This window comes from Sitophilus oryzae, unplaced genomic scaffold (assembly GCF_002938485.1).
Source record: "Sitophilus oryzae breed Bouriz unplaced genomic scaffold, Soryzae_2.0 scaffold_1436_pilon_pilon, whole genome shotgun sequence".
Lineage (NCBI taxonomy): Eukaryota > Metazoa > Arthropoda > Insecta > Coleoptera > Curculionidae > Sitophilus > Sitophilus oryzae.
In genome coordinates this window covers 4,043,234-4,057,655 of record NW_022146100.1, presented here as the reverse complement: position 1 = coordinate 4,057,655, position 14,422 = coordinate 4,043,234, and the positions used below count along the sequence as shown (strand labels likewise).

The 14,422-nt window shown below is 31.8% G+C and overlaps 3 protein-coding genes across 4 annotated transcripts in view; 2 read left to right on the top strand and 1 right to left on the bottom strand.

Moving 5' to 3' along the window:
* Window positions 1-1,780, top strand: part of LOC115876495 (alpha-N-acetylgalactosaminidase-like) — a 53,708-nt gene extending 51,928 nt beyond the window's left edge. Inside the window, exon 10 of the mRNA XM_030892294.1 lies at window positions 1,626-1,780. Coding sequence (XP_030748154.1) covers window positions 1,626-1,681 — 56 coding nt within the window. The 3' untranslated portion in view covers window positions 1,682-1,780. The remainder of the gene's footprint in view (window positions 1-1,625) is intronic.
* Window positions 1,726-5,074, bottom strand: LOC115876494 (hydroxymethylglutaryl-CoA synthase 1). Its single transcript, XM_030892293.1, has one exon. The coding sequence runs from the start codon at window positions 4,844-4,846 to the stop codon at window positions 3,455-3,457; it is 1,392 nt and encodes a 463-aa protein (XP_030748153.1). The 5' UTR covers window positions 4,847-5,074; the 3' UTR covers window positions 1,726-3,454.
* Window positions 5,075-5,201: 127 nt separating this feature from the next.
* LOC115876493 (angiogenic factor with G patch and FHA domains 1) lies at window positions 5,202-13,496 on the top strand. 2 transcript variants are annotated; one of them, XM_030892291.1, is made up of 8 exons: window positions 5,202-5,570; window positions 5,627-5,854; window positions 5,913-6,074; window positions 6,245-6,356; window positions 9,287-9,685; window positions 12,775-12,982; window positions 13,068-13,167; window positions 13,295-13,496. In XM_030892291.1, exons 1-8 carry the CDS (start codon window positions 5,295-5,297, stop codon window positions 13,448-13,450), a joined length of 1,641 nt encoding a protein of 546 aa, XP_030748151.1. In that variant the 5' UTR covers window positions 5,202-5,294; the 3' UTR covers window positions 13,451-13,496. The 2 variants fall into 2 exon arrangements, with proteins under 2 accessions (XP_030748151.1, XP_030748152.1); XM_030892292.1 differs by lacking the exon at window positions 6,245-6,356 and adding an exon at window positions 6,126-6,207.
* Window positions 13,497-14,422: the final 926 nt, after the last annotated feature.

The window sequence follows — 14,422 nt, the reverse complement described above, 5'->3', positions numbered from 1 at the left end:
CGTAAATTAAACAAGATCTAATTGTCGTTTAATGAGTTATACGAGTATATTTTTTTAATCCTGTAGCCTATAATTAAAGAACATTATCAATCTAATTTTGAATGTTACTTTGACAAAAAAATAATGTATATAAAATAGGGACCTACGAAATTTGACCGAAAACAATTATTATTGATCTAAGCATGATAAAATTTATTGTATCGTGCTTTCGTAAGGATAATTAAAAAATATTTAGATTTAACATATTACTACTTTTTTTTATTTGCACTTATTTAAGGCTCACCCTGTATATACAGGGTGATTCCTGTAAGTCGGTCATGCTTTCGGGGAATGATAGGGGACATCGAAATATTAATTTTGATATAGCACATTATGGGTCGGAAATGCCTCTTACGCAAGATACAGGGTGTTAAAGTTTTAGAAAAATTAAAGATATTCTTTAATGGTTTTTTAACAGTTGAGGTATCGTTATAAAATTTCATTATAGGAGTCTACCTAACAGAGACACTTTAAATGTAAAAAGAAGAGGTTTTAGTTTCAACCAGTGGCGTAGATGTGATACGCATCAGGTAATTTTTCTCAAAAAAATAATACGCCACTGACAAAAATAAAAATTTCGGAGTTTTTTTTATTTACTCGTTTTATTTCCAAGAAAAAATGTCTCTTGCAACTTTCTCCTATCTAACACCATTTTGTCACAATTTAAAAATAAATCAATTTTTAATGAAAATCTTAATACAGCGAATTATTATAACTAGAGGGCAGAAACACATGTGCATCGTTAGCTCCCTTCATCTTGGGTAATTTTGGTACTTTTTACTATTAGCTCTAAATAAATTTTTAAAAAATTATAAATTTAAACTAGAATTTTTTTTGTATTGTTAATAATAAAGTTCTTAGTTTTAAGGTAGTTATAATAATTCGCATATTTAAGGTTCTCATTAAAAAAATATTTATTTTTAAATTGTGACAAAATGGTGTTAGATAGAAGAAAGTTGCAAGAGACATTTTTTCTTGGAAATAAACCGAGCAAATAAAAAAACTCAGAAATTTTTATTTTTATCAGTGGCGTACTATTTTTTTTTGAAAATATTACCCGATGCGTATCACAGCTACGCCACTGATTGAAACTAAAACCTCTTCTCTTTACATTTAAAGTGTCTCTGTTAGGTAGACTCCTATAATAAAATTTTATAACGATACCTTCAACTGTTAAAAAACTATTAAAGAATATCTTTAATTTTTCAAAAACTTTAACACCCTGTATCTTGCGTAAGAGGCATTTCCGACCCATAGTGTGCTATATCAAAATTAATATTTCGACGCCCCCCATCATTCCCCGAAAGCATGACCGACTTACAGGAATCACCCTGTATATAAAATAGGGACCTACGAAATTTGACCGAAAACAATTATTATTGATCGAAGCATGATACAATTTATTGTATCGTGCTTTTATAAGGATAATTAAAAAATATTTAGATTTAACATATATTACTACTTTTTTCTATTTGCACTTATTTAAGGCTCACCCTGTATATCTAAGTTACTGATTTCTGTAGCAGCATTGCTAGAGAAATTTTATTATAATTTTTTATTAGATTAAATTTATTTCAATGTTTCAGGTGGTGTCCTTTTAACTGCAACCCCCCTCAACCCTGTAAACGTCCAAAAGGTTTAATAAAAAAATATTTATTACAAATAAACAACCAACAAAAATATAAATACTTTTAAAACATTTTATTTAAACAGATAAACAATAAAATATTTAACAATATAACTGGGAGTTTGATTTAAACTAAAGACAACTATGTAATGATACCGAAATACTAATTCCATCCTAACCAGAAGCATATTATCTATTTTATCAATAATATTAAATTAAGTAGACTGGCATCATAAATATAATTTTTGCAGTAACAAATTCTTTTTCAATTTTTGGTGTTTCTTAAAGCTTTGATTTGATTGACAAGAACAGAATAAATAGGTTCTTGGTCCATATTAATAAATTTCATTTCAATAAAAATTATATATTATAATTTAATACATTGCACAACACCTACACATGATATAATTATCAAAATAATACTAATAACCCAAGAATACAAAATGATATTTTTAAAAAATCCTGTGGCAATCACCTGCTCATTAAAAAAGTTCAAAATTTTATGTTCGTATTATCTAATTTTTAGTAAATCAGACAAAGTTGACTCATTAATTACATATTAAAGATTCTACTGATAAGAAAAAGATATAAACAAAAACGCAGTAAAGTAAAAAGATCTTTTAACAAGAAACGTAAATATAATTCGGAATTTTTAATAAAACTAATGTATAATTAATTGTTTGTAAATAAAAATTAATAGATCTGGTTCATTTAATTCTAGTTCATCTTTGAAAATAATTAATACATCTTGGTGTACAAGGTGGCCCGAATTGTATTTGGGAACCTTGGCCAGCATATTTTGCAGATAAAAATAAGTAAAAAAGTTCGTATAAATGTCTTAAAATGCTTCGTTTCGGAGATACAGGGTGTGGAAGATTCATTTTTATTTCGATTTTTTCGGGAGATATTTGGAATCGAAATAATCAATACATCTCATCATTGACATAAATTAAACATGTTGACTAGATAGTTATTGGACTGAAATAATAAATTTGAAATGTTTTTGTGCCAAAGATTCAACAAAAACTGTTTTATCATAATTTTTTCGAAAAAAAATTGTGATTAATTTAAAAAAAAATAAAAAGTACCTAAATTTATCGTTTCAGTCAAATAACTATTTACTCAGCATGTTTATTTTTTGTCAATGAAACGTATTGACTATTTCCATTCTAAATATTTTGATAACCGTTGCTCGTAGCGATCTTTACCAAGAGATATTTTTACGTAAAAATCACGGAAAAGTATATTTTTCAGCCAGTAGTTTTATATAGGTACGGATGAAAAGTTATTACTCTTCAAAACAGTTAAAAAACATGTAGGTGGCGCATCCTATAGTAGGAGACATTTTGACATCGATGACATCAAATTTCTCACGTCAAAGAACACCCAGACATCAACTTTTATCCAATTATCAACTATAGTTCAGAAAATATTTGGAAAAAAAGGAAATAAATATAAAATTTCAAAACGAAGTATGTTGGAACATACATTTATACTTATACACACATTTTTACTTATCTGCAGAATATGCTGCCAAAGTCTCCTGAATATAATTCGAACCACCCTGTATATTGCCTATCAAATATGTAAAATATACATAATACTTTCTATTTTCACATCACGCGATGTCTTGGTGACTTGAGTGAAATATATTTTTGATTAAATAATCATAAATTAATACATTGATAAGGGTAACCTAGAGAATTACTTTTTATATTTACTTGTCATAAACCAATAAAACATCTAAATCAATATTTTAACTAAAATAAACCTACAAAATAATTTTTTCTATGAATGGCCATTAGTTAAAACTTTTTTACCTACTGTGTCATAAGTTCTCCTATGCAGTTGATCAATTCTAGCCAAATAATAAGTACCAGGAGTGAAATATGATATGTCACCTATTGGTTCATAGGGAGCTTTATGGGCACTGTGCTGCCTTAGTTCCAGAGTACTTTCAAAGTCCTTTGGAGCTACTTTTGTTCTTTTTTCAAGCAACGGCTTGACGTAACTTAGACTAGTTTTGATTTTTTCGAGAGAGGAATCGTTTGAATTTCTTATTGTGAGGGAAAAAAACGATGAGGCTAGTCCAGAACCATAAGAAAACAATGCTACTTTGTTACCAATCAGTTCAGGTAAATCTTTAGAAACTAAGTATGATATTAGACCACCATATAACGAGGAAGTATACATGTTTCCTACCTGACTTGCTATTAGAAGTGACGGTTTGGTTTTCTGAGCAAAAGCTTCATTACTGTAAGCTAGAAAAGCTTTTTCAATATCTCTATCAAAATATGACTCTTCTAGTTTAACATTAACAAATCTCTCTGAATTAGGATATAATTGTTCTTTTTTGTCATTAGATACTCTATAAAAATCATTTAAAGCTAACCTTCCTACCGATTTTTGAACCAACTTACAGTATGGTGTATGAAACAATATTCCGTCGAAAGAATTGATGTTTATAGGCGTCTGTAACCTCTTTTCTACACTTTTACAGTAAGACTGGTAACACTGATCTAAAGCTTCTAAATAACACTGAACAGAAAGTTTCCCATCCACTACAGGATACTCGGATGTTAAGTCCGGTTTATAGAAGTCGTAGGCGTGTTTGCAAAAGAATCCTCTCACTCCCCTGTCGAATACTAACGGTGCGTTGGGGCCCAATAGCATAGCTACTGCTCCAGCTCCCCCTGTAGGTCTTGCAGCCCCTTTAGCGTAGACTGCTATATCAGCAGCCACAACTAAAGCATAGCGACCGTTCCATGCTGAAGATTCCAACCATGATAGTGCATTGAACAAGGCCGCGGTACCACCAAAACAGGCGTTGGTAGTGTCAATCCCCTCAATGTCTGTTACACCATGCGGTGTAAAAAGTTGCATCAGCACACTTTTCACGCTTTTAGATTTATCGATTATTGTCTCCGTTCCTACTTCAAGTCGTCCAATTTCTTGGGGTTTTATGTCGTAACGGTCCAGTAAGTTCTTTACCACCGTCAAACACAACGAGTTAATGTCTTCTCGGTCACTGCAGAATCCCATTCTTTGTTGTCCCAAACCGATCGTGTATTTTCCAGCCGAAACTCCGTCATATTGTTCCAACTCCGTTTGGTCCACGTACTGAGATGGAAAGTATATTTCCAGGGCTAGAATGCCAACGTTTTCCGGCCAAGAACCCATAGGAAAAAGCTATTTTTATAACAGGCACTTTATAATTGTTACAGCTTGAATAAGACACGGTTTTGCTTGACTTATTGAATGTTGAAAATCACAGATAGTTTTTCGGAACAGAACAATTTTGGTACTAACTGTTTAGAAGGAAAGTTTGAATCGAACAAATATATTTTCACTTCTCTGGGCTATCTAAAAAGTGAAATTTTCCCCCTACCATAACACAAGGATCATTATCATTAACCTTACTTTATCTTCTCAAGCAAAACTTGAGGCATAAAAATAAAAAGTTACCTCAACATGGCTAGATATCCAACTATAAAAATAAAAGAAGATGAATTCATCCTAACCCTATTTTTAAACGTCAAACTGATAACAATTACAGAATTTATTTTTTGTTGTGTGTTAATCAAATAATTAACTTATATTTGTATATTTAAGTTTAATTTATATTAAAATGACCGATTCTAATTCATCTACAGACATATCTGTTCACCAACGGCGTAGAAAGAAAAAGACTGTAAGGAAATCGAATAGTGAACCATGTTTAGCAGATAAGAATGATGTAGATATTAATACACAAAGATCTATTGCCTTGAGTGAAGAATTGTTAGAAAAACTTAGTGATTTACCAGAAGTTCGTAAGTTTATTGAAAAATTACAGAAAATAATACAGAAACAAGTTAAGAAAATCATGAAATGGAAGGCAAAAGCTAAAGAGGTCAAAGCAGGGGTAAGGTTTATAAGTTTTTAGCCATAAATGTATATAATTCAAGTACTTTTTCTTAGAATAAAGCGAGGGATGTTGGTAGTCAAACTGAATTTGGCTATAATACTCTCAGGGATGACATTAGTTTAAAAACGGATACTACCAAAGAGCCTGAAACAAAACAAGAAAAAAGTTTGGCAGATGATATTCGAGAAGCAGCAGAAGAAGCAGTTCAGTCATCTGGTTTTGTATTTGAAGCCACATCAGGGTTGTATTATGATTATAACAGTGGATACTATTACAATGCTGTAAGTTTGTAGAAATTGTATACATACAAGTTCACAATAATGTTTTATGTTTTTTAAGGAATATGGGTTGTATTATGACGGAACTACAGGAACTTATCTAAAATATAATGAAGAAACACAAAATTACGAGTTTCATTCTCAAGTATCTGTACCTGAAGCTGAACCCAGTAAAGCTACATCTGTTCCAAAGAGAAAAAATAAAATTGATCGGAGAAAAAAAGTATAATAGTATTTAAAAAAAATGTAGTTAATTTATAGGTTTATATTGTAGGTAAACATGCATTACCCTATGGAGAGTCTTACTAGTAATTTTAGTAAAATGAACATATATAATCTACGAACCACGGCCCTTGGTACGTATAAAAAAAGTAAAAAGATCCTTATTTGCAGGATGCCAAGCGCTCTCGGAGAGATACGGATGATTTTGAAGAAGGAGAGTACACTGACAGCAGTATAAGTTCTAGTCTGAGTAATGAAGATGGGGGCAACTCTGAATCCAGTGGTATTTAGTTTTTTTTTCTAGATTTTTTTTATTCCAAAAAGGGAACGACAGTGTATATTGAAATGAAATTTTGTGAGCATGTGTAGGATAATTTAGAGCATTTTTTTTATAAATGTATCGAGTTCTACAGGGTGTCCCCAGAAGAAATTACACAATGAAATTGTGTTTTTTATAATTGCAACCCTATCCCAAGCAACACACAATGGTATATTATACGTTTAAACTGTTCTAATACCGTCCGTCTTATCTAGGTATACGACAAAGAATGTGAAACGTATAATAAACTGCAAAATGTCCGCGCTTCAATGTATATATTTAAGGTTTCTATATTCCTTTTATAATCGTATATACATTTACCAATAATATACAAACGTATATTAGCAATTTATGATATACTAGGATCACACGTAGACCAAATACGTGTATTAAATGTTATTTTTCTTTATAAATTTATACATGAAATAGAACCGTTTCTTAAATGTTATTTTTACATACAAATTTATAGGTATCCAGGAAATGAAATTTAGTAATATAACCACCTAGCATTATCGTTTTTCATTAATATGAAGGATTTTTGAACCAGTATAAACAAACCTTAGGTTACTTAAGAAATGCTACATAATATGGTGACATAAATTATACCCTATAGCCCCTTTATATAACATAATATTGCAATCTTTAAGTAACCTAAAATTAAAAAGTTTGTTTTTACTGCTTCAAAAATTCTTCCTATTAATAAAAACAATAATGCTAGGTAGTTAAATTACTACATTTAATTACCTAATACAATTTTTATGGTTAATGGTAGGATTTTTAATGAATAAGTATAAAAAACTGAATTGGAAATCTTCTTTAATAACATCTTAAAAATTGGAGACATATACCGTACATTACTGAAATAAAAATACAGGGTCCGGCAATAGTGCGTCGGGCATCTGTAGCTCCTAGAATAAAATACTTGAGAATTTTGTTTTAGTGCAAACCTAAAGTATATACCAGGATGTATTTCAGGAAAATATTTTAACTTCTATAGGGTGGCTCAAAAAAGTGTCAGTGGACTTGGATGATTTTTTTAAACGGAACACCCTGTATATTATTGCATTTTTGGGTTCCTTTCAGATCACTTTACATATACCTAAGATATAAATAAATATATTTCGATAGTTTCAGAGATATTAAAAAATAAATCAAAAATATATATTTTTCAGCCCTTCTTAAAAAAATTATTAAAAATACAAGAACTGTTCTGAAATCAAAACTATATGAGGTATTTACTTTAGATGGTCTGTTCTTACTTTGCTATAAATATGGTAATCGTAAATCATACAGGATGTTCAATATTCAACGCCAAACTTTCTAAAATATGAAATAATTTTTCTTTGTTTTTTTAAATGGAACACCCTGTATATTATTTTTTTATTAAATGGAGAGTTTAAAGATGAACATTTTTTATATTTAGAGTATTTCAAAATTTTTAACGGTTTCGCAGATACACGCAGTATTATTTCATATGGCGCTTTTAATGGTAAAATACGAGAGAAAAATCATTGGGTGGCTTTGATAAAAATTTACTGTGGAAAATGCCATATGAAATATAAAACCGCAAATATCTGCGAAACCGTTAAAAATTTTGAAATACTCTAAATACAAAAAATGTTCATTTTTTAATTCTCCATCTATTGACAAAATAATATACAGGGTGTTCCATTTAAAAAAAAACCAAGAAAAATTATTTTATATTTTAGAAAGTTTGGCGTAGAATTTTGAACATCCTGTATAATTTAAGATTTTCATATTTATAGCAAAGTAAGTACAGACCATCTAAAGTAAATACTTAGTATAGTTTTGATTTCAGAACAGTTCTTGTATTTCTAATATTTTTTTATAAGAAGGACTGAAAAATACCGTATGATCGAATAAAAAAGGCGTCAACGATGGCTATGAAATGAAGATCGCTGTCATTTTATATGTAAAATTATATGGGAAATGTCATCGATCGTCATTTCCAAGCCAACTGGACGCCGTTTTTTTTCGATCATACGGTATATATTTTTGATTTATTTTTTAATATCTCTGAAACTATCGAAATGTATTTATTCATATCTTAGAGTTATGTAAAGTGATCTGAAAGGAAGCAAAAAATGCAGTAATATACAGGGTGTTCCATTTAAAAAAAAATCATCCAGATCCACTCACACTTTTTTGAGCCACCCTATAGAAGTTAAAATATTTTCCTGAAATACATCCTGGTACATACTTTAGATTTGCACTTAAACAAAATTCTCAAGTTTCTTATTCTAGGGGCTACAGATGCCCGACGCACTATTGCCGGACCCTGTATTTTTATCATATTTTAAGTTCATGTTAAGTTCTCACAAAGGAGTACCATTTCAGAGGGTAATATTTCTTTATATTGTCACTTGGTAAAAGCATAAATGTCAAGAGACAAAATAGGTATTAGTTAAAAAATTATAAAAGTAAAATTGGTTGACGAATGAAGATTTTTTATAAAATTTATACTAGAAAAACAACCAACTGATCAGATAATAGTCTTTTTTTTTATTAAAAGCCAGATTCTTTCCGCATTTCTTGTTTTTTTTTTCGATTTGAACTCCGAAAAAAAGGGTATTCGTCGCATATTTTTATTTATCAGGTCGCACGATCGCATAGCTGTTGTGTTGGAAGTTGGAGCCATTGATTATTTTCATGCGGTTTGAATTCGGTCCTTTTAAATCGGTCACAATTTTGACATGTAACTTTTTTATTTTCGACACCCTATAGAACTCTAAATTAACCTACATATGCTCACAAAATTTCATTTCAATACAAACTATCGTTCTCCTTGGAGCCTCCGCGTCATATAAGAGACGCCACCCCTATATTTAATAATATAATATTTTTGAATATTACGAATTCTCTTTTCGTTTCAGAGGTTTCTAAGCATTGGCCACCCTGTATGCGACTGATCGTTGAAACCACCGAGATTCCCAAAATAAAGCAGGGCTCTCTATACATAATAACCTGCGATGGGGGTACAGTAGGAAGGGAAGGAGACCATTCAGTGCTACTTCCCGACATCAACGTTAGCAAGCACCATCTCAAAGTGTCTTTCGACGGATCGAAATATACCGTGATCGACTTGGGCTCTCAAAACGGAACTTTGTTGAACGGAAAACGGATGTCTGCGGCGAAGCAGGAAAGTGAGGCCGTGGAAATAACTCACGGGAGTAAGCTGCAGTTGGGTTCGACCACTTTGCTATGTCATATTCACGACGGTAATCAGACGTGCGGCCACTGTGAACCTGGTCTTCTAATGGGGGATGACAAAGGTATGAAATGGTATTTAAATTATTATTGATTGATTAACTTGATTTATTATTGATGCTAGAGTTAAAAAAATTGGCGCCGGGAGACACGTATAGCCGCCCATACTAAAATATGTTAATATCTCGAAAACGGCGACTTTGACTGATTTTGATATTACAAATTCTGTTGCAAATATTATTCCTAATCTTAATTTGAAAACCGCGTTTCGCTAGCTACTGTAATTTTGGAGTTACGATTTTTGAAAATTTTTAACCCCCTCCCATACCCCCTTACCAACCCCCCACCCCCACCAAAATCTAATGGTCAGATTCTAGGGTGCTATAGTATTTTTGTGCTAAATTTGGTTAAAATCGGTTCAGCGGTTTTTGAGTTATCGTGTTACAGACGGACAGACAGACGCACAGTGGGGTATTTGACACAGATAGTTGATCGAATTTTTTTTATGTAGACCTTGTATAAATTATTGCTATTTTCAATTAAAAAGGAAATAATATGAACAAAATAAAGGATAATTCTTCGATTCTAAAAAAAGAAAGAAAAATCACTGTTCCAGTGTTTCCAGTAGTAATATCGCAACTAATACTACTAATGCTACGACTGATCCGCGAGCAATGCCCATACCACTAAAGTCGCTATTAATGCCAAATTGTGCTATACTGCTAATGGCACTAATGCGATCGCTTTGTACACAACAATGCCATCGCGGTTTACACCTCGCATTAGTATATCACTGATTGGCAAATTAGAGGAAACCAAGAATGTTTTTCTCATTTTATCAGCGAAGTCGCAAAAGGTCGCAGTATTTTATTTTACTGTATGAAAGCCCAATGTTTACTAAGTGAAACGTATATAGACAATAAATGTCACAAATTTAATCAAATTTTCTGAACGCCTAACTTTTAGTTGCAAAAAAATCGTTAGTATAGAGAATATCAAAACAAATAATACGTTTTTGTAGAATACATACCTGCAGCTTGCTGAGCCATTTTCAATCAAAACAATAATATAAACGTAAAAAGAGCAATTTTAAAAAAAATGTGCTAAGATAAAAATGTGGTAAACTGTCAAGTTTAAGCTGCAAATAGATTCAGTTGTAAGTACGAGCCCTAACAACTATATGTTGGGACAAGGTCTTTTTTTGCAATAAAAATAGTAATTTGTTAAAACGATTCAATTTATTTTGTTTATTATTCTAAATTCAAACATTACAATATGATATATGATCTAGACAATTTTACTATATTTTTATAACTTTGCAAACAAATCACTTTTGATAATAGCTTATTTTGCCAAAATCAAGCTAAATTTGCTAACAACTATATATTACAGCACAACAAGAAATTTGTTTAATACGGAGTTACATCAACTTTCGCCTTAACAACTGCCTGCCTGAACTTTTAATGACATTGTATTTATAATAGCGTTTGAACCAGCATCAGAGTAAGAAAAATCTTCGGATTGTTACAGGAGTATTAACAGGACATCACGGTCTCCTCAATTAACACCTCAATAGTTTGAAGCTGAAGAAACAACGGCTAATGCAGAGATACCAAAGATTGGTACATTTGAAGAGAAAAATTATCCCAAATTTCCTGCAGTTTTGTCCGCAAATCAAAAATTGTTCGTTGAGGGTGGTTTCTTAAATATTGCTTCATTTTATGCCACACAGTTTCTATAACATTGAGGTCCGGACTTGCAGGATAGGATAGAACTAGATATTATTATTACTCTCCAAAATAATTTGAAGAGGAGGTAAGTCGAGTAGGGTTTCCATAGTTTTTGACGGCGTAGAATGAAAGGCACCAGTCACCGCTAAGCATGCTTGTCGTTATAATTTTGACAGTTTATTCTTTGCCGTTGTTTGGTTGGCTTTCTGCCACCAGGGAACTGCACCATACGTGATAATAGGTTTGATGGCTGTCACGTATAGACAGCACATATTTTTGGGGTTTTATCCCCAGTTTCTACCACAAATTCGACGGCATACCCATAGAGCATAGCAAGCCTTTTTTTATATTTTTTTCAGATGGGAGTTCCAGCTAAGTTTTTTGTCCAGGGTTAATCCTAGATACTTAACTTCCTCCGCAAACGGAATTGTCTCACCAAGAAGAGTGGGCGGTTTTAGTTTGCCTGTTTTCCTTCTTCTGGTGAATGGTCCTGTGATAGTATATGACATAAATTAGGATTGATTGATGTATTCAATTGTTTTTGATCACTTCCTGTTTCGCCGGAAATGACTACAACTTTTGTTTTTTAAATGGCACCCTCGGTATTTTTAAAATTACATTTTGATTAGAATGACATATCATATGTCAACTTTTGACATTCTCGCTTAATAAAAAATTGTATTTTAAAATTCAATCTAGAGTGCTCTGGCTATGCTAAAAACACTAATAATTCTTTATCAAGGAGCCTTGGAAAAATAGATTTGATCGTCTAATGTTTTTATTGTCTTGTCCTGGCCGGTTAGAAAATGCTCAAGTCGTATTTTTAATCATATCTCAGTTTTTTCAAATGGAACGAGGGTGGCTCATTAGCACATTTGGAAAAAGTATTTTTTTACGAATATTTTGATACCACACACTTGGTATTCCGAGTCAAATTTTCGTTACGAACCGCAAGTTATAATTTCAAATAAACCATATGCGAAAATGTCAAAAGTTGACATACGATATGTCATTCTATTCAGAGTGTTATTTTCTATCGAATAAAGTAAAGAAATACCGAGGGTGCCATTTAAAAATCAAAAGTTGTAGTCATTTCTGGTAAAACAGGAAGTGACCGAAAACAACTGTACTTATACGTCAATAAATCCTAATTTATGTCATATACTAACATACCAAATCTCGTTTTTTTAACTGAAAAAATAAAAAAGTTATCGGGGTGAGCCACTTTTGAGACGCATCCGGTATACCTACCCTGCTTTGCTTTGCACTGCACGCCACTGAATACAAGTCAGTAAAAAATATACACAAATTCACAAATATGGATAAATCAATAAAAGATTGCGTGTAGTTTGCGAAGAATATTGAACTAATTATATGATTTTTCGTATTATTATGAACTGGCATAAATATGTTTTATTTTTTAGAATACTTTACGGCTCTTAGTAAAAACAAGACAAATATAAATCAACAGTACAAAAAAGAGTTAAGAAAATTAAAAAAGCAACACGGCTTCTTGGGTAGCGAGGAATCGGGAAAATTGGCAACAGGGTATACTGACAGGGCTCAGAAACGCAGAGAGACTATAGGGAGTCAGAATCCGTATGAAAAAACTCAAACTGCTTCGTTGGAAGAGTAAGTTTATTAGTGATTTTTATGATTTAATTATTGTTATGTGTTAGTTGTTTAATTCTGTAAGACTTAATTATTGTATTTTTAGAGCAATACCGTCAGAAAATAAAGGCTTTAAGTTACTGTCAAAAATGGGCTGGAAAGAGGGTGAGGCTTTGGGCAAAGATGGTAGTGGAGCTGTTGAACCAGTAAGTATTTTTTTAATTTTCTGGAAACTATGGATATTTTCAGTATTTCAAATGCAACCCCTATATTTCGCATTATTATTTACCCCATAAACGTTCACTCTGTATATATTTGTTAATTTTATTCTAGATTAAGTTATCATCCAATGTTGGTACTTCGGGAATCGGAGCTGCTCCAGTACCAACTTCAATACCAAACGACGCCAAAGTGACTATGTGGAAAAAAGCGCAGGAGCGTTTTGAAAAGCTACCTTCTACTCCAATTTTTGACGAAAATGAAGATTAAGCTTTGTTTTATGTATTTAAACAGATAAATAAATGACTTTGTTTTATGATTAGTGATTTTTTTCATAAATTTCCATAAAAATAATTGTTTTTTGGGATTCATTTTGATCTTGTGGTGTATGACTAGTTGCCTAATGTTAATCTGATAAATCCTTTGAATAAAGATAAATCAGGATAAATCCGAAACTTCTGATAATATACAGAGTGGTCAAGTTTAGTTATTTATTGGAATATTAAAATACCATCGTATGGTATTCTCAAAGGGTATTCTAATACATATCATTACATCTATACAATATCAATATATTCAAGCTTGCCTTACATTTCCTCAGCTATTAATTTTTATTTGAAATTACATTAGATTTTTTAAAGGCTGTACTTAAACTGCCGTTAAACGGTAGCTTACTAAATTGCCGTTAATAGGTATGACGTCGTTGATGTGACGCACTTGACGGCTATATGAAATATAGGAATTCGATAGGAATTTTATAAGGACTAACCAACGCTATCCGCCCCACCAAATAACCAACGCAACTAACCTCGACACTGATAAAAAATATAAAAAACAAATATAAATTAGTAAAAGTCAACCAACCCCACCAAATAACCAACTAACCAATGAATTAACACCCTCCAAATAACCACGCTAACCAACCCGCCAAATAACTAAACCAATCCAACCAAAAAGAGTGAAACCAATGCAATAAGATCACGCTATAAGCAAAAAAAATATAAAAAAGTCTTGGTCGGCGTGAGATTTGAACCACGGACCATTCGCTTACGAAGCGATAGTCTCAGCCACTAACCCACAGATGCTCTTGCAAAATGCTTAAGGCTAGGCATTACTTTCCTCCATGACCGACGTCACAATATCTATTAACGGCATTTTAGTAGGCTACCGTTTAACGGCTGTTTAAGTACATTGTTTTTTAAATTGTCAAAGTAAAAGCTTAGTCATAATAAAGCTGTTCGA